Source organism: Tachyglossus aculeatus (genome assembly GCF_015852505.1).
Source record: "Tachyglossus aculeatus isolate mTacAcu1 chromosome 12 unlocalized genomic scaffold, mTacAcu1.pri SUPER_6_unloc_1, whole genome shotgun sequence".
In the NCBI taxonomy this organism is placed as follows: Eukaryota; Metazoa; Chordata; class Mammalia; order Monotremata; family Tachyglossidae; genus Tachyglossus; species Tachyglossus aculeatus.
In genome coordinates, this window is record NW_024044828.1 from 1984215 (window position 1) to 2008661 (window position 24447).

Here is a 24447-nt window from a genome sequence, read left to right on the forward strand (position 1 = left end):
TCCAAAAGGATCCACTGACTATATGTTTCGTCAGGAGCAGTGATTCGCATCTTTCACTTCTCTTGCATGTTCCCACGTGCTTAATACAGTGTTTTTCACACAGTAAAGGCTAGTGCTGCTGATGGATTCTACTCCAACTTTACCAAGTTTTCTCATTTCATTCCGTAACTTGGTCACTCCTTTTAGTAGAGGCTGTTTATGACTAATAAGTATCTGTAAATCAATCAATCAATGGTATTTATTGAGCACTTACTGTACTTGAGCACTGTACTAATAAGCTTGGGAGAATACCATAGGACAGCTAGTATTCACGCTTACTACAGTGCTCTGCACACGGTAAGCACTCAATAAATATGATTGAATGAATTCACGTTCCCTGCCACCACGACCTTATAGTCTAAGAAGGGGATAGGTAAACATATCTGTGTCCAACTGGATTAGCTTGTATCTATCTTAGTTCGTAGAGTAGTGCTTGACACGTAATAAGTGCTTAACAAACACCATAATAAATACAAAGTCATCACAATGTAACAATGACAAACATTACATTAGCCAGAGAAAGAAGCATAATGTGAAATTCATACCTAAACATTTGACAGTCCCAATAGCATAAGCAGAGGCAGCCCGAGGTTTATTTGTGACCAATGCAAGTTCTCCAAAATACTGTCCCCTGGAGTATCGAGCTATTTCTACTGAATCATTCTCTTCCACCTCCTGTTTGTTCTGAAAAGAGAATTGTCAAAAGAAAAAAAAAAATCAAGCTTCACTAAGAATATCACCGATAAAGAATTTCAACATAGCCTTAATGATCGCAAAGGCAAACTTCCACCCCATCTACAGGCGTGCAAGCAGGGAGAGGGAGTTTTGATGAATTATGGATTTTTACCTTCCTTTTCATGGTAATTTTCACTTCTCCGGATTCCACAATGAAAAAAGAATCAGCCAAGTCTCCCTGCCGGGAAAAAAAAGAATGCGTAATGAAATTCTAAATTTCGCTTCAATTTTATGGCCAACCAGGGCTTCCTGCCTTAAATTTACTCAGCTCTGAAGATTCTAGACTGTGAGTCCATTGTTGGGTAGGGACCATCTCTATATGTTGCCAACTTGTACTTCCCAAGCACTTAGCACAGTGCTCTGCACACAGTAAGCGCTCAGTCAGTACGATTGAATGAATGAATGAATGAACTGGGCTCCTTTCAAGGTGAGGGACAAGGACTTCACAGCATCAGTAAATGTCCTTAAGTACTGAGTGTCAGTATTTGCTGGAGCAGAATAGTATCTGTAAACTACTCTAAGCTTTTGATTATATGCTACAATTTCATTTTGCTAAATTCTATCATTTAGCAATTCCTATGAATCAGATTACAAATATGACTGATTCAAGAATATGAACTGAAAATTTTGAGTTCGAGGAAGGGATCATTTGAAATTTCAATTCGGCACCGCCTCGCTGATCCATTTTTCAGCTATTCAGAAAGAGCTGGAGTTGGTTGGCCTTTGGCTCAGCATCTGGAACACTCCACCGATATCCGCTAAGCTCTAGCCCACAGGTGGCTACCCATCAATCGATTAATGGTATTTATTGACCGCTTACTCGGTGCGGAGCACTCTACTTAGCACTTGGGAGAGTACAGTTCAACAGAGTTGGTAGACACAGTCCCTGCCCATAGGGAGTTTACAGTCCAGAGGGGGAGACAGACACTAAAATAAATAAATTATGCATATAAGTCAATCAATGGCATTTATTATTAATAATAATAATAATAATGGCATGTATTAAGCGCTTACTATGTGTAAAGCACTGTTCTAAGAGCTGGGGAGGTTACAGTAATAATAATAATGATGGTATTTGTTAAGCACTTACTATGTGCAAAGCACTGTTCTAAGTGCTGGGGAGGTTACAAGGTGATCAGGTTTTCCCATGGGGGGTTCACAGTCTTAATCCCCATTTTCCAGATGAGGGAACTGAGGCCCAGAGAAGTGAAGTGACTTGCCCAAAGTCACACAGCTGACAAATGGTGGAGCCGGGATTTGAACCCCTGACCTCTGACTCCAAAGCCCGGGCTCTTTCCACTGAGCCACGCTTACTGTGTGCTAAGGAGAGTACAATAAGGTACATAAGCGCTTTGGGGCTGGGGTGACTTTTAAAGTGGTTAAAGGGCATAGATCCAAGTGCACAGATGAAACAGAAGGGAGAATGAGTCAGAGAAATGAGGAATTAGTAAGGGAAGATTTCTTGGAAATGTGATATTAATAAACCTCTGAAGATGGTTGGTAGACAGTGTGCTCCTTCTGGTCAGGGAGCATGTCTATGTGTGCTCTGCACACAGTAAGCGCTCAATAAATATGATTGATTGATTGATGTCTCTGTTTTTATCATACTCTCTCAAGCGTTTAGTCCAGTGCTCTGCACACAGTCAGCGTTCAATAAATACCAATGACCGATTGATTGGTTTACGTTTCTAGGAATGCATCCTGCTGGGATCCACCGGTTCAGTCCCCTGAGAAATCCAAACACCTTTGGTTACTTGCCTGAACTATTTCTGCTGAGAAGCAAATCTATTTAATTACAGTTTCTAGTGCCCTAAACTGGAGGGGTTATAGTATGGAAAGAGAAACAAATGAAGCTAAAGATAAGCCAGGGTTAGAGGAGGGAATAAATTCAAGTCTCAGCTGGCTGAGAATCCAACAGGAGTCCTGAAAATCTGAGTGACAGCAGCCAATCTGAGAATCAATCAATCACCAATAGTATTTATTGAGTGTTCACGTGTACTTTCCAAGGGCTTAGTACAGTGCTTTTTACACAGTAAGGGCTCAATAAATACGTTTGAATGAATACAGACAACTGTATTAAGTGCTTGAGAAAGTGCAATAGAGACAGTACAAAGACACAGTTCCTGCTCTCCAGGAGTTTACAATCAAACTAGGAGGACAGACAAAAATAATTTACGGAAAAGAGGGAGAGAATGGGAAGATAGCTATGTGGATACGCAAGCGCTTAGTAGATTAAATGTTTAATATTAAATGAAATGGTTTAAAGGTCACTTTTTTTCCAGATTTCTAACTTAGGCAATCTGCTCTCTGAGTAGAGCGAGAGAGGTGAGTGGATGAAGTTGATTGAGCTGAAGAGCTATTTTGTTTTGCCCAAACTTTTCTGAACCTCTCAAAAATGCATTACTTAATGTGACCCAACGCTCGACCCAAGTATTTTTTGGTCAATTCCTTTCAAATTATGTCAAATGGTGTCATGAAATGACAATGTGCACAGATATTAAAAAGTGCTTTGCCTAGAACCTAATGAAACCAGACAGTTCCCCTGTCGAGAATTGAATGAACTCTGCCCTCTCTTGCTTTTTGCAGGGGTGGGGTGGGGATTTGGGCAAGGGTAAATTGGCCACTTAAATCGAACATCCTTCAAAAGCACAAGCTTGGGAATCAGAGGATGTGTGTTCTAATCCCAGCTCTGCCCTTCGCCTGCCCTGTGACCTTGGGCAAGCCACTTCAATTCTCTGTGCCTCAGTTTCCTCATCAGCACAATAGGGATTAAATACCCGTCCTTCCTGCTTCGTGTGGGGCTCACAGTCTAAACGGGGGAGGAGAAGAGGCATTTCTTTCATCCTAATTTTACAGATGAGGAAATGAGGCTCAGAGAAGTTAAGTGTCTTGCCAAAGGCCCCATAGCAGGTAAGTGACAGAGCCAGAATTAGAACCCAGGTCCTCTGACTCTCAGGCTCGTGCTCTTTTTACTAGACCATGCTAATTTTTGAGCCCTGTTGCCAGTCTCTCTGGCCTGCTTGTTCTGCTTGTTTTAGACTGTGAGCCCACTGTTGGGTAGGGACCGTCTCTACGTGTTGCCAACTTGTACTTCCCAAGCGCTTAGTACAGTGCTCTGCACACAGTAAGCGCTCAATAAATACGATTGATTGATTGACTGACCTCAGGGGCAGGGGGTGGTGGGGAGGAGGAAGTTCTCTTGCCTCCGCTGGACTTCTGAGTCACATCCCAGCCCCTCCCACCCAGGCGTCATCATCATCACCAATCGTATTTATTGAGCACTTACTATGTGCAGAGCACTGTACTAAGCGCTTGGGAAGTACAAATTGGCAACATCTAGAGACGGTCCCTACCCAACAGTGGGCTCACGGTCTAAAAGGGGAAGACAGAGAACAAAACCAAACATACTGACAAAATAAAATAAATAGAATAGATATGTATAAGTAAAATAAATAAATAAATGAGTAAATAGAGTAATAGATAAATAGATCAATCAATCAATCAATCAATCGTATTTATTGAGCGCTTACTATGTGCAGAGCACTGTACTAAGCGCTTGGGAAGTACAAATTGGCATCACATAGAGACAGTCCCTACCCAACAGTGGGCTCACAGTCTAAAATAGATAATAATAGAGTAATAGATAATAGATAATAGAGTACTAGATGAATAGAGTAATAAATATGTACATGTACATGTGTACATAAATAGTAAGGCGTCCTACTAGCCGTACCAGGGAAGAGGCTTGGGTCCAAAAACGTGAAAAACTTTTGTGTCCTTCTTCCTGGGCATATCCCAAACCCGTCTGCTCGGTCATTGTGCGGACCTTTGTGGGTGACACGATCCCTTAGTTTCACCTCTGGCCCGCTAGAAAGTCAAGAGGAGGTTCCAGCGGCACGTCGGAGAGCCGGGCTGGGGTCCCTTGAGCCCCCCAAATCTGGTCCCGGACCTCGGCTAGGGCTCTGAAGGTTAGGAAAGGACCACAAGTCCAATCAATCAATCAATCAATCGTATTTATTGAGCGCTTACTATGTGCAGAGCACTGTACTAAGCACTTGGGAAGTACAAATTGGCAAGACATAGAGACAGTCCCTACCCAACAGTGGGCTCACAGTCTAAAAGGGGGAGACAGAGAACAAAACCAAACACACTAACAAAATAAAATGAATAGGATAGGTACAAGTAAAATAAATAAATAAATAGAGTAATAAATATATACATATATACAGGTGCTGTGGGGAAGGGAAGGAGGTAAGATGGCGGGATGGAGAGGGGGATGACTATGAGCTTAAAGCAGCGTGGCTCAGTGGAAAGAGCCCGGGCTTTGGAGTCGGAGGTCGGAGGTTCAAATCCCGGCTCCGCCACTTGTCGGCTGTGTGACTTTGGGCAAGTCACTTCACTTCTCTGGGCCTCAGTTCCCTCATCTGTAAAATGGGGATGAAGACTGTGAGCCCTTCGTGGGACAACCTGATTACCTTGTATCTACCCCAGCGCTTAGAGCAGTGCTTTGCACATAGTAAGCGCTTAACAAATACCAACATTATTATCATTATTATTATTAAAGCAGCGTGACTCCATGGAAAGAGCATGGGCTTTGGAGTCAGAGGTCATGGGTTCAAATCCCAGCTCCGCCAACTGTCAGCTGTGTGACTTCGGGCAAGTCACTTAACTTCTCTGTGCCTCAGTTACCTCATCTGGAAAATGGGGATTAAGACTGTGAGCCCCATGTGGGACAACCTGATCACCTTGTAACTTCCCCAGCACTTAGAACAGTGCTTTGCACATAGTAAGCACTTAATAAATGCCATTATTATTATTATTATATTGTGGGTAGATAGAGGTTAATCAGTTTGGACATAGTCCCTGTCCCACATAAGGTTCACAGTCTCAATCCCCATTTTACTGAGGGATCTGAGGCTCACAGAGGTGAAGTGACTTGCCCAAACTCAATCAGCTGACAAGTGGCAGTGCCAGGATTAGAACCCAGGTCCTTGTGACTCTCTAGGCCCCAGCTCTATCCCTTAGGCCACACTGCTTCCCCATGGTTGCTGGGATGAGGTTTTTCTTCCTTCCCCTCAAAGCTCTGACCTCTCTAAGATTTGCCCCGGCACTCGAAACTGAAAATAAATTCAGACAACCGTGCTTAAAAACACTACTAAATTCTAAAGCAAATTTTCAGAGCACTAATCTTGTTTTCCAATGCAGTGATGCATTTCGAACCTTCAGTGGAAATGCCTTTTGCCTTAATTGGAGTCTCCTGATGTCACCCCAGGAGGTGACAGCTGCAGAGGCCATCTTAATAAATATATTCACCAGGTTACGGTGTAACAGCTAAGACATAGTACATATAATAATAATAATAATAATAATGACATTTATTAAGCGCTTACTATGTGCAGAGCACTGTTCTAAGCGCTGGGGAATTTACAAGGTGATCAGGTTGTCCCACGTGGGGCTCACAGTCTTCATCCCCATTTTACAGAAGAGGGAACTGAGGCCCAGAGAAGTTAAGTGACTTGCCCAAAGTCACACAGTTGACAAGTGGTGGAGCCGGGATTTGAACCCATGACCTCTGACTCCAAAGCCCGTGCTCTTTCCACTGAGCCACGCTGCTTCTCATACGTTTGTACATATCTATTTTATTTATTTTATTTTGTTAGTATGTTTGGTTTTGTTCTCTGTCTCCCCCTTTTAGACTGTGAGCCCGCTGTTGGGTAGGGACCGTCCCTATATGTTGCCAACTTGGACTTCCCAAGCGCTTAGTACAGTGCTTTGCACACAGTAAGGGCTCAATAAATACGATTGATGATGATGAAGACAATTTACATGGTTCTGGCTTAGGGAGGCTACCTTCTTGACGCTGTGAGGAAGACATTAGTTAGGGTGGGATTAATACAGTCCTAAACGGAGTTTAGAACATGTGCATCACAAGCTACATTAATTCACAGGATGCAAAAATGCAAGCCTCTCCGTCAGCCTCCCTGCACACTTCTTCACTCCTCTACCCCCAATCTGCTCACCGTACCCCGATGTCGTCTGCCTTGCCCGTGTCCTCCCTCTTGACTGAAACTCCCTGAGCGGAGGAGCTGGCTTCGCGTCTGTGCTCGGGAAATTGTGGAACGAGGAGAGGAAGGGGTGCCAACTTGTACTTCCCAAGCGCTTAGTACAGTGCTCTGCACACAGTAAGCGCTCAATAAATACGATCGATTGATTGGTGAGGGAATTGATTTTCCAGCAGCAATTGACTATAACGTCTGGTAGCCACTCTGCGTTACGTTAGTCACTAGTGTCTGGGCTATCTCTGGAATTGTATGTAGTAATAATAGTAATAATGGTATTTATTAAGCGCTTACTAAGTGCCAGGCACTGTACAAAGTACAAGCAGATCGGGTTGGACACAATCCCCTCCTCCCCCTCCCCATCCCCCCCCGCCTTACCTCCTTCCCCTCCCCACAGCACCTGTATATATGTATATATGTTTGTACGTATTTATTACTCTATTTATTTTATTTGTACAGATTTATTCTATTGATTTTATTTTGTTAATACGTTTTGTTTTGTTCTCTGTCTCCCCCTTCTAGACTGTGAGCCCACTGGTGGGTAGGAATCGTCTCCATATGTTGCCAACTTGGACTTCCCAAGCGCTTAGTACAGTTCTCTGCACACAGTAAGCGCTCAATAAATACGATTGAATGAATGAATGAATGAATATATGTATATACATTTCTACGTATTTATTACTCTATTTACTTTATTCGTACATATTTATTCTATTTATTTTATTTTGTTAATATGCTTTGTTGTGTTCTCTGTCTCCCCCTTCTAGACTGCAAGTCCACTGTTGGGTAGGGACCGTCTCCATATGTTGCCAACTTGTACTCCCCAAGTGCTTAGTACAGTGCTCTGCACACAGTAAACGCTCAATAAATACGATTGAATGAATGAATGAATATATGTATATACGTTTGTACGCATTTATTACTCTATTTTATTTGTACATATTTATTCTATTGATTTTATTTTGTTAATATGTTTTGTTTTGTTCTCTGTCTCCCCCTTCTAGACTGTGAGCCCACTGTGGGGTGGGGGCCGTCTCTATATGTTGCCAACTTGTACTTCCCAAGTGCTTAGTCCAGTGCTCTGCACACAGTAAGCGCTCAATAAATACGATTGAATGAATGAATGAATCCCTGTCCCAGCTGAGGCTTACAGTTTCAATCCCCGTTTTACGGATGGGGTAACTGAGGCATGGAGAATTGAAGTGACTTGCCCAAGGTTCCAGAGCAGACAAGTGGCAGATTTGGCATTAGAAGCCATGGCCTTGTAACTTCCAGGCTTGTGCTCTCTTCACTAGGTCATGCTGCTCTTCTGAGTGTAGTCACTCCGATCTGGGGGGGAACGCCTGTGTTGTCAAATTATTACGGCTTTTTTGCCGGAAGTATTCAGCACCCTTACAAATCAAATTATTAATAGCAGGAACTGCCATCAGTGACAATTTCCACCTTTTAACGGTTAAGTGATGGTGCCCAAGACACCAAGTTTAGAAGTCAAGAATTTCAATTTGTAGGCCTAGAGTGAAAACACAGGATAGCGTTCTCTCGCTGCTAATTTTTATTTACTATTTTGGCACCGAGGAACGTTTGTACTTTCAACAAATTTAATCTTTCAAACACAGAAATAGTCATTTTATGGAATGAAAAGTAGTTTTCCGCCTAGCCTTGCCATTCTGCGTATTCAAAGTATATTTATTCTTATAACTTAAAACGTGGTTAATTCCTTTAATTGAGACCAACTTTGAGAAGCAGCATGGCCTAGAAGATGATATATTTATGGGCCTGGGAGTCAGAAGGACCTGGGTTCTAATCCCGGCTCTGCTGCTTATCTGCTGTGTGACGCTGGGCAAGTCATTCCACTTCTCTGTGCCTCAGTTACCACATCTGTAAAATGGGGATTAAGATGGTGAGCCCCACGTGGGACTTTGCCCAACCTGATTAGCTTGTATCTACCCCAGCGCTTAGAACAGTTCCTGGCACAGAGTAAGCGCTTAACAAATACCATAAAAGGGGTACTTTTGAATAGGATTATTCTCATTTAATTTCAATATATAATCTTGACCATCCCTTACTTTGAAGGATATCGAGGTCCGATCCACACAACTGCAGGGGACATGGAGGAGGGAAATACATACTCAGTTGTATCTACTGACTTGTATGTATTAAGCACTTACTGTGCGCAAAGCACTGTACTAAGCACTTAATATGAATCCCAAGTAATCTAGCTTTTAATAATAATGACGGTATTTGTTAAGCGCTTACTATATGCAAAGCACTGTTCGAAGTGCTGGAGAGGTTACAAGGCTATCAGGTTGTCCCACTGTGGGGCTCACAGTCTTAATCCCCATTTTACAGATGTGGCTGAGGCACAGAGAAGTTAAGTGACTTGCCCGAAGTCACACATCTGACAAGTGGCGGGGCCGGGATTTGAACCCATGACCTCTGACTCCAAAGCCCGTGCTCTTTCCACTGAGCCACGCTGCTTCTCAATACCTTGTCTTGCCCAACCCAATGGAGCTGAATGCATATGCGTTCGATCAATCAATCAATCAGTCAATCGTATTTATTGAGTGCTTACTGTGTGCAGAGCACTGTACTAAGCGCTTGGGAAGTACAAGTTGGCAACATATAGAGACAGTCCCGACCCAACAGTGGGTTCGATGTAAGCGTAAGGAGCTCAATGTAAGCTCCTTGTGGGCAGGGAATCTGTCTACCAGCTCAGTTATATTGTACTCTCCCAAGCACTTAGTATAGTGCTCTGCACACAATAAGCGCTCAATAAATATGATTGATTGATTGATTGACTGATTGAGAGCCGAGGAAGAATGGGGCTCGGTGCTTCCCCTGACACATACACAAAGAATACCTTGTCCACAGCTCAATGCTTAAACACATCTGACAGACACTTCCCTTTCTTTCACAACCAGAAACAAAATCAGAGAAAGAATACGACACCTGAGCGATGATTTGTTCCCCATCTTTATAGATTTTGGTGCCTATCACATCCACCACTTTCAGACGTTCGGATACCTTCGTGGGGAAAAGAAAAAAGGGTGAACAATTCTCATTTCCTCAGTGTGTATTTCCTTTCACATCTGCCCTTTTTTCTGATAACCAGCACAGCGACCGATAGAGCTGAGAGCTAGGCTAAATTCAGCTCCTAAGCCTGTCCTTTGTGACTACTGTGATCTAAGATATACCAGGCTTCCCATGGCTTTACGGTGAAAAATAGCATTCCTCAGTGAAAATGCGCACGGGTTATGTTAATGGAAGAGGGTTCATTTTTTTTTTAAAGTGCCAAGTGCTAAGCCACAATATCACTGCCTAGGAATCAGTTCACTTTTACCATGTCACATGGGATAGTAACAGCATACAGGATTGCCTTTTAGCTGGCAACTCACCTTCACAATTGGCTTTAAAGCACTCGATCTACCCCCTCCCACCTCACCTTGCTACTCTTCTACTCCAACCCAGCCCACACACTTCTCCTCTAATGCAATCCTACTCCCCGTACCTTGATCTCATCCCTCTTGCCGCCAACCTCTCACCCGGCCTGGGACGCCCTCCCTTCTCATATCCGACGGACAATGACTCTCCCCACTTCCAAGCCTTACTGAAGACCCATCAAGAGGCCTTCCCTGACTAAGCCCTCCCTTCCTCTTCTCCCACTCCCTTCTGCGTCGCCCTGCCTTGCTCCCTTTATTCATCCCCCTCCCAGCACCTCTGCACTTAATGTACTTATCTGTAATTTATTTATTTCTATTAATGTCTGCCTCCCCTCTGGGGCTCCCTGTCACCTCCCTCCCTGCCACCGTTCTGTCCTGGTTCCAGTGCCCATCTGCTCTGTCCTTGGTATCATCATCATCAATCGTATTTATTGAGTGCTTACTGTGTGCAGAGCACTGTACTAAGCGCTTGGGAAGTACAAGTTGGCAACATATAGAGACAGTCCCTACCCAACAGTGGGCTCACAGTCTAAAAGGGGGAGACAGAGAACAAAACCAAACATACTAACAAAATAAAATAAATAGAATAGATATGTACAAGTAAAATAAACGCCCACCCTCCTTCCACCTGACCCTGCCTGCAGAGAGGCTCATGCCCAAAGGGATGGAGGTTAAAAAAACCATTTTCTTGTTTTTTTGTTATCTTAAGGATAAAGGCCCCCTAAGAGAAGTAAGGACTCTGACTTGGTTTTACTTCCTCGTACTTAAGACTCTGTGCTCCATGTGGGGCAGGGACTACATCCAACCTGATTAACTTAACCTCTCTGTGCCTCAGTTACCTCAGCCCCACATGGGACAACCTGATTACCTTGTATTTACCTCTGTGCTTAGAACAGTGCTTGGCACATAGGAAATTCTTCACAAATATCATTATTATTATTATTACCTTGTATCTATCCCAGTTTTTAGAACAGTGCTTGGCACATAGTAAGCTCCTAACAAGTATAACAGCAACAATGATAATAATAATAATAATAATGATAAATGAATGCACTGCTTCCTGTAGGTATTCATTAAAAAATGTCACTTAGCCATATTAGAAGTAATGATAAAATAAGCATATCTTTCTTTCTTCAGCCAAGTGCCTTCATTTTTTTCATTTCTTAAGGCATGCTTATGCCTGACATTTGCTTTTATATCATTAACTCCTCAGGAACCAAGAATATGTCTAAAATGAGTGTGACATAGTCTCTCTATGGCTCAGAGGGCCCCTTAAATATGAAAAAACTCACCAATCCCTCCCCCAAAAGCACTGTTCTAGAGGAATCAAACGACATTATTATAATTTCAATACTGTATTTTGATGCCTTTGAAGGATGGATGTGCATGCCGTTTCCATTTAGAAGGAATTTTCCTGGCAAGTAAAACATCCCCAGAAGGAGATTATAAAGGTAAGCCTAATCAAAACAGCTGCATAAACTAAGACTTACGTCTAAAGACTTAAGGAATGGCAGAGACTCGATAAAATTTTCATACATTCTTCTCTTTTTGGCATTGTTTTTTACAATTATTCTCCGGAAGGTAACTCTGTCCTGAAACACAATAACAAGGTACATAAAGGGTAAGGGATGGAGAAAAGATGACAAAACATATACTTCAAAATTAAATATTTTTACTTTCAAAACGTATTTGGTAGTCATAGACCATGTCCTTTATCTATTGTAGGTGCCAAAAATGTCATTTACAATTTAATATTTGCTCTTCCAACATTTTTGGGTATGCTTTTTAACTCAATGTATCAAGCATTATGAAATTTCATTTCAAATGGCCAGGTAATGACTGAAATCACAGACCAGTGAAATTTCACTGCCTTGAATGGCAACTCAACAACAAATACAAACCCTAAATAGAACTTAAAAGAGATGTTTAAGCACTTAAAAAGGCAAATTGTCAACATGTGTTCAGTTCAACTTACTTCCTTTCATAGACACTGATCTGAAATGCAAGAACCAATTCTCCAAGGTTTCCAAGATCACATAATTAAAAAATTGTTAAAAGTATAATTTAAAAATGAGGTCTCAATGAAAATGTTCCAAGAAGTACCAGAGCTACCTAAAATATCTTGCATTTATATCTGACCTTCTTCTGCAAAATATAAATCACAAGTTAAGCACAGTCAAGATTCGAATATATAAGAAACATACGTGACCAATAGAAGGTAGTATCAAATGACTATGGCTTTACAATATTTTATAAATATATACATACATATGTATATATGTGCATATATTCTTTTTTTAATATATATCATCTTCTGTTTCACAATACTATTGACAGACTTTCTGGGCTTAAGACTTCAAAGGCCGAATGTCTGCAAAACTATTCCTAGAGAACTAAAAGGTAGAACTAATAAAACACTAGTTCTGTCTCAAAGTGTGGTTTCACTCTGTTTTTGTGGCCCGAATGTTGTTAGCCTATTAGGAAATGTTCATCAATTACCACAGCCTGTTTGGACAGAGTGTGCCGTGGTGTCAGAAGAAACAGTACATATGGATATGCGTGTGCAGACACATGTTAACACGGCATTGGACATACTATGTACTACAATGTGAGCTTTTCTTCATGCGGGGTTTTGCGAGAATGCCATCCTTGAGTTACAAGAAAACTGAGTGTACGTCACATGTCTGCTCCAGCCGAGACCTAATCTATCTTTTCCTAGCCGTGTGGACTGAAAATCACTGAAAGATACATTTCTCATAACCCCAGCAAAAATATTCTATCAAGATTGTACTGGGGAAAAACAAGGGGAAAAAGAGATGTTCGGAAATATAATAATAATAATAATGGCATTTGTTAAGCGCTTACTATGTGCAAAGCACTGTTCTAAGCGCTGGGGAGCTTTTAGTCCTTTTAGACTGTGAGCCCACTGTTGGGTAGGGACTGTCTCTATACGTTGCCAATTTGTACTTCCCAACCGCTTAGTACAGTGCTCTGCACATAGTAAGCGCTCAATAAATACGATTGATTGATTGGGGAGGATACAAGGTAATCAGGTTGTCCCACATGGGGCTCCCAGTCTTAATCCCCATTTTACAGATGAGTAACCGAGGCACAGAGGAGTTAAGTGACTTGCCCAAAGTCACACAGCTGACAAGCGGCGGAGCTGGGATTAGAACCCATGACCTCTGACTCCCAAGCCCGGGCTCTTTCCACTGAGCCACGCTGCTTCCCTAAATATAGCCCAGATAAAAAACAAAAACACATTATAAACCATCTGTAAAATAGGCTTCTACACTCATTCTAGACTTTAAGACCAAGGGTTTCTGTTTGGCACTTCTACTCATATCTCCCTAATGACATTAATGACAAAAGTCATAATGGTCTCCAGATGCTTTATCAGCTGGAAAAAGGAAAGAACTCCTCTCTGCCAAATAAGCTTCATTTGCAACTGGCCCTAATCTATTGCCTTTTTTAGATTTTTGAAAGCTTAAGAAATCCATATATGAGCTCATGGCATTTTCCCTTCTTAAGGAATTCTAATTTTTCTTTCACAATTTTCAGTTAAAGTGACTCACTCCTGCTTCCTAGAAAGAAACACAAAACAGTTATTGTTTCACAGCCATAAACGTAGCTTCGAACTTGTGCCATTGTAGTCTCGGAAAACTTGGAAGTTTCCTTGGAAGTGTTCCTTGGAAGTTCGCTTTTAAAAAAATAAATCCAAATTCACCGCAACTACACAGGCTTCTTTAGACTTGTACCACAAAAAGAAACCAACAAAAAAAATCTTAAAAACTTCCTTTCAATGGACAGATTTTGATGATGGTGGAATACTGAGAGCATAAATCTTTATTGGTCAAGTAATTAGTGTTACAGGACGTCTAGAAGAAGGTCAAATGTTTCACTCACCAATCCCCAAAGGGCGCCAGGAGAGGTAGCAGTAATGGTCGCGGCCCTGGGTGTATTATACATTAATGCCAGCTCCCCAAAGCTTCCCCGATTATCGTAGTTACCGACGCATCTTCCGACTCCGTCGCATTTTACATAAATATCAAATGTGCCCCTGTTGAAAAGAAATGCAAAGAGGATGCTTTAGAAGGAAGAATCTTATTTACCTTTTCAATTCCCTATGGTTCCCTAGAGTCGAAACTACAATGTCCAATAACCGTTTTCACTTCCGTAACATTCATTCGTTCACTCTTATTGATGGAGCACTTACTGAGTGCAGAGCACTGTCCTAAGCGCTTGGAAAGTACAATTCGGCAAAAAGTAGAGCCAATCCCTATCCAACAACACAGTTTCACAAGATTCGGGCGCTCGTTGTGGGATCTGTTTGTTGTTGTATGTGTCTGCTGTTGTAGTGTACTCTCCCAAGTGCTAAGTACAGTGCTTTGTGCACAGTAAATGCTCAATAAATAAGATTGAATGAAGATGGCACAATACAAAATTTGACGATACAGGAGCTCCCCCAGATCTGAGTGACTACATTACATACAATTCCAGAGAAAGGCTAAGTACTAATAGCGGACACAGCACAGAATCCCTTAAGCCCTACTGGACATTGGATTCAATCGTTGCCAGGAAATCAATTCCCTCCCCGCCCCTTCCTCCCCTTGCTCCACAGCTTCCCCAACACAGACTTGAAGCCGGCTTCTCTGCTCCGGTAGGGGTCTTGGGAAGGGAGGATGGAAGAGGCAGAGAGCTTCAGGGTATCCCAATTCCATGCTGCCTTGCTCCCAGATGCCAGCCAAATCACTACTCAGTCACATCCCCTTTCCCGGCTTCCCCTTCGTGCCCTGCAGTCCGCCACCTTGGAAGGGGATTTCTGTCCCGTTCCCATTCAGAGTTCCCTCTGCAGCTGGAGATGTCTTCCGGCTGAAGTAATGCCCGGTCTCCATGGTGACGAAAGCTGACAGGCGGCTACATCGGAGGCAGAGATGCTAATGGCAAGCAGCTTGGAGCTGTCAGAGACGGGGGATTAAGGGCCACGATTAGGTCGAACTGAACCGGTGGCCTGGCATTTGGGGCAAGGAGGTAGGACTAGGACCCAGGCATCTTTTAGACTGTGAGCCCACTGTTGGGTAGGGACCGTCTCTATATGTTGCCAACTTGTACTTCCCAAGTGCTTAGTACAGTGCTCTGCACACAGTAAGCGCTCAATAAATACGGTTGATTGATTGATTGATCTGGCCATCATGGCTCCCGCTGGGATCAAGCGCGGCCTATTCATTCAATCGTATCTATTGAGCGTTGGAGAAGCAGCATATTTGAGAAGCAGCATTCCCATTCCGCGGTGATCTGTTTTTTTCCAAATGTGGGCATCACTGATGGCTCCTTCATCGTATTCACCCCTCCTCCCAGCCCCACAGCACTTATGTATACATCTGTCATTAATTATATTAACATCCGTCTACTCCTCTAAACTCACTGTGGGCTGGGGATGTGTCTGATTATTGTTATACTGTACTCTCCCAAGCGCTTAGTACAGGGCTCTGCACACGGTAAGTGCTCAATAAATACAACTGACTGAATGAATGAAGGGCGAGGGGACATGACAGCCCCTCTTTCTATCAGAGAACTACCACCTATAGGCAGTAGGATTTCAGACCCTGTGTGATGGCCCCGAAAACTTTTGACATTCAAGGAAGTGGAAGTGAGTGTGGTCTGAACACAGTATCGATTCACCCTGGATCTCCGCTGGTTCTATCCTCTTTGCCAAGACTGTTTACTAAATGTATTCTACTCTAATCTCACATGCCTTTGCTCAAACTGAAACTTCCTTCCTCTGCCAATCTGCCAGACCCCAGCCCTCCCCATCCCAAAGGCCTCCTAAAATCCCATCTCTTCCAACAGCGTGCCGAGAAGCAGCGAGGCCTAAGTGGATGGAGCATAGGCCAGAATTAGAACGACCTGACTTTCTCTGTATCGCTTAACAACTTCTAGCCCGCGAGCCCGCTGTTGGGTAGGGACCGTCTCTATATGTTGCCAACTTGTACTTCCCAAGCCCTTAGTCCAGTGCTCTGCACACAGTAAGCGCTCAATAAATACGATGGAATGAATGAATGAATGAACTCTCAACCAGCTTTCCACTCTTGATGCTGGTTCCACTTGAAAGGCCAAAGAATCACCAATACGCTTCCCCCTCTTCATTTGTTCAAGTAGTATATGCCTTCCTTACCTCTTCCCTAAACTGGCTTCAGGCCTTGAGCACAAAAAAATCTATTGCTTCGTCCTAGGAAGCGATGTTTTCCTATAGCAGTCATTCAGAACTGCAGTGTGGTTTCTCAGTTCTAACACTGCCCTGGAAATCCGGCATTCAAAAAGAAAAAGGGAAGCACAGTAGCAGGGATTGAGTAAATATTAATTTTATCGTACTATAAAATTCAACTGGTTTTTAATCTGTTGTCCCTTGATTATGGGCAATTCAGTGAGTTCCGCTACCCAGTAAGGGAAGTGTATAATTGTAACAAAGATTTAGGTGCATGATGATATTTCTGTTTAACTGAAATCATCTCCCCCTTCTAGACTGTGAGCCCGTTGTTGGGTAGGGACCATCTCTAAATGTACTTCCCAAGTGCTTAGTACAGTGCTCTGCACACAGTAAGCGCTCAATAAATACGATTGAATGAATGAATGAATGAATCTAATCCTGGCTCTGCCACTTGTCTGCTGTGTGACTCTGGGCAAGTCACTTCACTTCTCTGTGCCTCGGTTCCCTCAGTTGTAAAATGGGGATTAAGACTGTGAGCCCCATGTGGGACGGGGACTGTGTCCAACCCAATCATTTTGAATCATAATAATAATAATAATGGTATTTGTTAAGCGCTTATTAAGTGCCAAACATTGTTCTAAGCACTGAGATAGCTATAAGGTAATCAGGTGGGAAACAGTCCCTGTCCCACATGGGGCTCACAGTCTTAATCCCCAGTTTACAGATGAGGGAACTGAGGCACAGTCTACTCCAGTGATCAGTACAGTGCTTGGCACATAGCGCTTAACAAATAGCACTAAAAAAATCTCAAAAATATTACAATTTTAGGCTTGCTGATTGTCAGTGATATCCATATTTTAAATCGCTGCCGTGAGAGCGGAAATAACCTGAAATGGAAATGTAATCCATCTTAGTTCAACATATTCAGGTTCATTTAAATATTAATCAACCCATCAATCGTATTTGTTGAGCTCCCCTGTGTGCAATCTATCAACAAATATCAACCAACAGTATTTAGTACAGTGCCTTATCCTAAGCACTTGAGAAAGTACAGCAGGGGTAAAAGACACCATCACTAATACCACATATAAAGAGGCTTTTGAGGTATTTTACTTAAACTAAACAAACCAGGTTTCTTAGAAGCCCAATGCATTTGATTCTAAATATAGAAATGTTTTAAGCAAAAATCAAAATATATAGTCATAGCAGGGCGATTCCATTTCAATTCTACTATTATGCTGCCTCTCATGGAAGTTGTGAGGACAAAATGAAATAAAGTACCTTGGAATAAGTAAACTTACTCTACAAATTTATATTATTATTATCACTGTTATATTTTTAAATTAGCTGGAAGATCATATCAATATTACCATAAAATGCAAAGTGACAAATATAAGGACATTCTAATTAAAGTAACAAATCGGACATTGCTTCTCATCACCCAAGTTAGAGGCATATGTAATATTTTCAACCTCGATATTATAATATGAAAAGAAAATTTGTTTAAGGGAATACCTCAGGTTTATATAACAGCATCCAGCTAGGGCCTAGAATCAAAACCCTGATTTTCAACAGGGCGCTTGTTGCCGAAAAAAGCTATAGTCACTTAAAATCACCATTTGTCGTTTTTTTGTTTGTTTGTTTGTGCTTGTCTTGCACTTTGGCTTCCTCTTGTTTGCAAATTTGATTCGGGAGAATGTGCAGGTGAGGGACCTCGGTATTGCACACCGTTAATCGACATTACATTCACTGTGAGTACGGGTGTCTTCCGTCACAGTGCTGTCAGACTGGAAAGAATGCAACTGACAGATCTGCTCAAGTGCTTGAAAGGGTTCCTTTTCCCCCTCCGGGTGGAAGCAATCCTGAGGAGAAAATTCGACTTAAGAAAGCGACAGAAGGTAAGAGCCAAGGGATGGGATGGAGGGAGAAGGAATGAGTAACCCAAAAATAGCTAATGACTGAGCAACCCTGTTGGAAACCCTCGCTGTACTCTTAATTTCTTGTTACTTCGGTGCGTGAACACAATGCTTAGGATACAGCTAATGTGGTGATGACTGGCAGGTATATTCCTGGGGCAGGCTGAGGGATTTGGTTTGCTCTTTCCTCTCCATCCTTGCGCGGCTTAGTGGCATGGGTTAGTGGAAAAAGCACGGGCTTGCGAGTCAGAGGTCGCGGGTTCTAATCCCAGCCCCGCCACTTATCAGCTGTGTGACTTTGGACAAGTCACTTAATTTCTCTCTGCTTCAGTTAACTCATCTGTAAAATAAAGATTAAGACTCTGAGGCCCACGTGGGACAACCTGGTGACCTCATATCTACCCCAGAACAGTGCTTGGCACAGAGTAAGTGCTTAACAAACACCATCGTTATTATCATTATTATAATTCTCACTAACTCTTTTGGTGGCAGGGCCAAGTAGTGACGCAATTATGGGCCAGATATGGCAGTGTGATGTAAAGCCTTTGGGGAGGGAGGAGGTTTGTGTCGGGTTGCAGTCATTTGGAAAGCGGATCCTACCGAAAATTGGTGAGGAATTGGTGTTTCTGCAGTTTGAAAAAAAAAACCCACAAAAAAAGCAAAATCGAGATGGAATAAGCTACGGTAGGGAAGGACTAACACAGTAATTCAGGTTTTTATCAATCCACATGTAGAAAAGAGGAGGAATTTTCTGAACTGCTTTTGACGTTACTGGTTTTGTTGGTCATGGTACGAATAATTGATATTTTATATACAACTTTCTCAAATGTTCACTATGGGTACATATGGAGGTATACATATATATGTTGGGTAGGGGCCGTCTCTATATGTTGCCGACTTGTACTTCCCAAGCGCTTAGTACAGTGCTCTGCACACAGTAAGCACTCAATAAATATGATTGATTGATTGATTGATATATATATATATATATAAATAACTTACCGATCAATTACATAGAAGTTGTCACCATCATCACCTTGATTAATGACATGCTCTCCTTCTTTGACCAACTTCTCAAACATGGCGTCTAATACCTGAGACAACTGCTCCTGTTTTTCAAGGAGAAAAGATACTGATATGTATTTTTTGTGCTTGAATTTTAAATAAACATCATCAATGAATTCATGAGAACACGTGGGTGCCAAGCATTATAACTAACTAAGCACTTGGGAGACTAAACTACAACAGAGTAGGTAGGCACATGCCCTGCCCACAGGAAGCTGACCGTCTAGAGGAGGAGACAGATATTAAAATAAATCAGGAATATGTACCTAAGTGCTGTGGGGCTGAGGGGGGAGTGAATATCAAGTGCTTAAAGGGTACAAATCCAAGTGCAAAGGCGACGCAGAAAGGTCACCTCCCCGTTGTCCCGACTCCTTTCCTCTGCTCTACCCCACTCCCCGCCCCACAGCACTTGTGTATATATGTACATATTTATTATTCTATATATTTTATTAAAAATTGTATATATATATATATATAATTCTATTCATTTATATTGATGCTATTGATGCCTGTCTACTTGCTTTGTTTTTTTGTCTGTCTCCCCTCTCTAGACCGTTGGGTAGGGATTGTCTCTATTTGTTGCCGAATTATACTTTCCAAGCACTGAATACAGTGCTCTGCAGACAGTAAGCGCTCAACAAATACGACTGAATGAATGAATGAGAGGGAGAAGGGGAAATAAGGGCTTAGCAGGGGAAGGACTCTTGGAGGAGATGTGATTTTAATAAGGCCTTGAAGGTGGGGAGAGGTACTCTCCCAAGCGCTTAGTACAGTGCTTTGCACGCAATAAGTGCTCAATAAATATGGCTGACTGAATGAATGAGTGCTTACTGTGTGCAAAGCACTCTACTAAGCGCTTATCCTCCAGGGCCTTGAAATTTAGTTGTTCTGGCAAGTCAGAAAGTGACCTTTTGATGTAAGGTCAAAACACAGCAGACAAAGCTCAGACCTATCTATTCCAATATTTGTGATTTGTACCAACCATTTAAAGTATCTGAGTATCCTCTTGCACCGTGATTAGTGCACTAGTGAAAGGAACTCAGATCTAGTGGTGAAACCTGTCTGAAAAGTGGGCAGAAATTGGGATCAATCAATCAATCAATCGTATTTATTGAGCGCTTACTGTGTGCAGAGCACTGTACTAAGCGCTTGGGAAGTACAAATTGGCAACACATAGAGACAGTCCCTACCCAACAGTGGGCTCACAGTCTAGAAGGGGGAGACAGAGAACAAAACCAAACATATTAATAAAATAAAATAAATAGAATAGATATGTACAAGTAAAATAAATAAATAAATAAATAAATAAATAGAGTAATAAATATGTACAAACATATATATATATATATATATATATATATATATATATATATATATATATATATACAGGTGCTGTGGGGAAGGGAAGGAGGTAAGACGGGATAAGTGCTTATTATGTGTTGAGCACTCTGTTGTTATATTGTACTCTCCCAAGCGCTTAGTACAGTGCTTTGCACACAATAAGTGCTCAATAAATATGACTGAACGAATGAATGAGTGCTTACTGTGTGCAAAGTATTCTACTAAGCGCATATCCTCCATGGCCTTAAAATTTAGTTGTTCTGGCAAGTCAGAGGGTGACCTTTTGATGTAAGGTCAAAACACAGCAGACAAAGCTCAGACCTATCTATTCCAATATTTGTGATTGGTACCAACCATTTAAAGTATCTGAGTATCCTCTTGCACCATGATTAGTGAAAGGAACTCAGATCTAGTGGTGAAACCTGTCTGAAAAGTGGGCAGAAATTGGGATCTACACCTTTCCTCCTCCTGACCCCATTTTTTCTCCCCGGGATCATTCACTGGGATTGTAAACATCAAAGAAAAGTTTTGGGCCCAGGAGAAGTGACCGTTGACGCCTTCCCCTACCCACCTGGCTCACCCTACGTGTTTTCTAAACAGAGAAAGCAGTGTAGCCTAGTGGAAAGAGCCCAGGCCTCGGAGTCAGGGGATCTGCGTTCTTGTCCCGGCTCCCATACTTGCTTTCTGAAATGATCTTGGGCAGGTCACTTCTCCGTGCCTCAATCACCTCATCTGCAACATGAGGATCGGAGCCTCCTCCTTCCGACTTGGACTGTGAGCCCCAGGTGGGACGGGAGCTGTGTCCAACCCGAATATCTTGTATCTACCTCATTGCTTAGTACGGTGCTTGGCACACAAGAAGTGCTTAATAAATAAGCACACCAAGTCAATCAATGAAGCAACCATTCACTGAACCAGGAACGTACGTAAATAGACCTCAAGTGAATCGGTGATGAGCATTCATACATATGTATTGAGCTTGGATTCTTCAGTCCCATTTTGCTGAATTCAATTGCAAAACCTACACACGCAGGTGCAGCGCTGCTAGGCAAATACAATGATTTTGGGATGTTTTCACTATTTAAATGGTTCCTATTTGGCCAAAAAAATCCCTTAGAAATGGAATTTTATGTATTTTTTTGGTTCGGTGATGAGACATAACTAACAAGCCCAGATAAACCTCCATTCCTCAACCATTTCTATTAGTGGAAATGCACTTAGGGAGACAGACTGAGTTTTATGATACTATTATGCAGTGAATTGTAGTTTTTGTCATCTGGTTCATTCACTCATTCATTCCATTGTATTTACTGAATGCTTACTGTGTGCAGAGCACTGTACTAAGCACTTGGGAAGGACAATTCAGCAACAAATAGAGACAATCCCTACCCAACAATGGGCTCACGGTCTAGAAGGGACGAGACGGACAACAAAACAAAACAAGTAAACAGGCATCAGTAGCATCGAAATCTATACACATCATTAGTAAAATAAATAGAATAATAAATATGTACATATATGTACAAGTGCTGGGAGGCTGGGAGGGGGGTAGAGTAGAGGGAGGGAGATGGGGAGGGGAGGAGGAGCAGAGGTAAAGGGGGGCTTGGTCTGGGAAGGTCTATAATTCAAATAATGGATGTTCTCGACACCGTTAGAGATTCCCTTCCTCTTTGAGAGATGGGACAATCATGGTCATTCAAGTTCTAGGGAAAAGGTCCTGAGTTCTGATCCTGGCTCTGCCACTGGTCTGCTGTGTGACCTTGGACACGTCCCTTAGCTTCTCTGTGACTCGGTTTCCCTTTCTGCATAATGGGGATTCAATACGCTCTCCGTCCTTCTTTGACTGTCAGCCCCAAGCGGGACAGGGGATGTCTCCGACCTTATGGTCTTATAATGACCCCTGGGCTTCGCGCATAGTAAGCACTTACCAAATACTTTATTATATTGTTATTAGCATTATTAATACTAATAACCATAATATGATGAGGATCTGATCCTCTGGGCCAATCTGAGAACTGACTGTGCCACTCAGAAATCCTCCAATAATAATAATAATAACAATAATGGCATTTATTAAGCACTTACTATGTGCAAAGCACTGTTCTAAGCACTGGTGAGGTTACAAGATGATCAGGTTGTCCCATGGGGGGGCTCACAGTCTTAATCCCCATTTGACAGATGAGGTAACTGAGGCCCAGAGAAGTGAAGTGACTTGTCCAAAGTCACACAGCTGACAATTGGTGGAGCCGGGGTTTGAACCCATGACCTCTGACTCCAAAGCCCGGGCTCTTGCCACTGAGCCACGCTGCTTCTCCAAACCTGAAAGGACCCAGGATGGATTGATTTGGGTGGCTAGACCAGGCTAGATGATCAGTCCTACACTCCTGCCCCTGCACCAAAACCAAATCGTCTTTTGGGGGTTAAATAATCATATCAATAATAATTATTATTATTATGGCATTTGTTAAGCGCTTACTATGTGCCAAGCACTGTTCTAAACACTGGGGTGGACACAAGCAAATCAGGTTGGACAGAGTCATTGTCCCACGTGGGGTTCACAGTCTCAATCCTTGTTTTATAGACTGTGAGCCCACTGTTGGGTAGGGACCGTCTCTATATGTTGCCAACTTGTACTTCCCAAGCGCTTAGTACAGTGCTCTGCGCACAGTAAGCGCTCAATAAATACGATTGATTGATTGATTGATTATAGATGAGGTAACTGAGGGCCAGAGAAGTGAAGTGATTTGCCCAAGCTCACACAGCAGACAAGTGATGGAGCCGCGATTAGAACCCATGACCTTCTGACTCGCAAGCCTGGGCTCTATCGGCTACGCCGTTAAACAGAGTGGCCATTCATTCCCGCATTCTCCCAGTGATACGTGGGTTTTGAGTTACTCTACATAAAATCAAAGCTCTTAATAAAAGAAATATTCCCTTCAAATAAAAGCAGCTGATAATTGCATTGGAAACACGCTCTATCTGAGTGAGTTGAAGAAATCTGCACATCATGGCCATGCTAAGTTGCAAAAAGAACAAAAATATAGTGACCGAAAAATGAAATAAGAAGAAGCATGGCCTAGTGGTTAGAGCACAAGCTGAACACAGAGTCAGAAGGACCTGGGTTCTAATCCCGGCTCCGCCGCTTGTCTGCTGTGTGATCATGGGAATGTCACTTCACTTCTCTGTGCCTCAGTTGCTCCATCTGTCAAATGGGGATTAAGACTGTGAGGCCTGTGGGGGACAGGGACTTTGTCCAACCTGATTTCCTTGGATATACCATGATAAGCATGGTATATGAACTGGTATATGAACGATGCTATATGAACCATGGTATATGAACCATGGTAAGCATGGTATATGCTTAGAGAAGCAGCGTGGCTCAGTGGAAAGAGCCCGGCCTTTGGAGTCAGAGGTCATGGGTTCAAATCCCGGCTCCGCCAACTGTCAGCTGGGTGACTTTGGGCAAGTCACTTCACTTCTCTGGGCCTCAGTTCCCTCATCTGTAAAATGGGGATGAAGACTGTGAGCCCCCCGTGGAACAACCTGATCACCTTGTAACCTCCCCAGCGCTTAGAACAGTGCCTGGCACTTAGTAAGCGCTTAATAAATACCATCATTATTATTATTATTATAAGCACTTAACA

The 24447-nt window shown here is 42.5% G+C and overlaps 1 protein-coding gene across 1 annotated transcript in view; it reads right to left on the minus strand.

Annotated features, from left to right (window-relative positions):
• Positions 1-24447, minus strand: part of PRKAR2B (protein kinase cAMP-dependent type II regulatory subunit beta) — a 116847-nt gene that overhangs the window by 10127 nt on the left and 82273 nt on the right. The window contains exons 5-10 of the mRNA XM_038741462.1: positions 19400-19506; positions 14180-14333; positions 11764-11865; positions 9783-9857; positions 887-952; positions 585-723 (exon numbers count right to left, since the gene is read on the minus strand). Coding sequence (XP_038597390.1) covers positions 585-723; positions 887-952; positions 9783-9857; positions 11764-11865; positions 14180-14333; positions 19400-19506 — 643 coding nt within the window. The remainder of the gene's footprint in view (positions 1-584; positions 724-886; positions 953-9782; positions 9858-11763; positions 11866-14179; positions 14334-19399; positions 19507-24447) is intronic.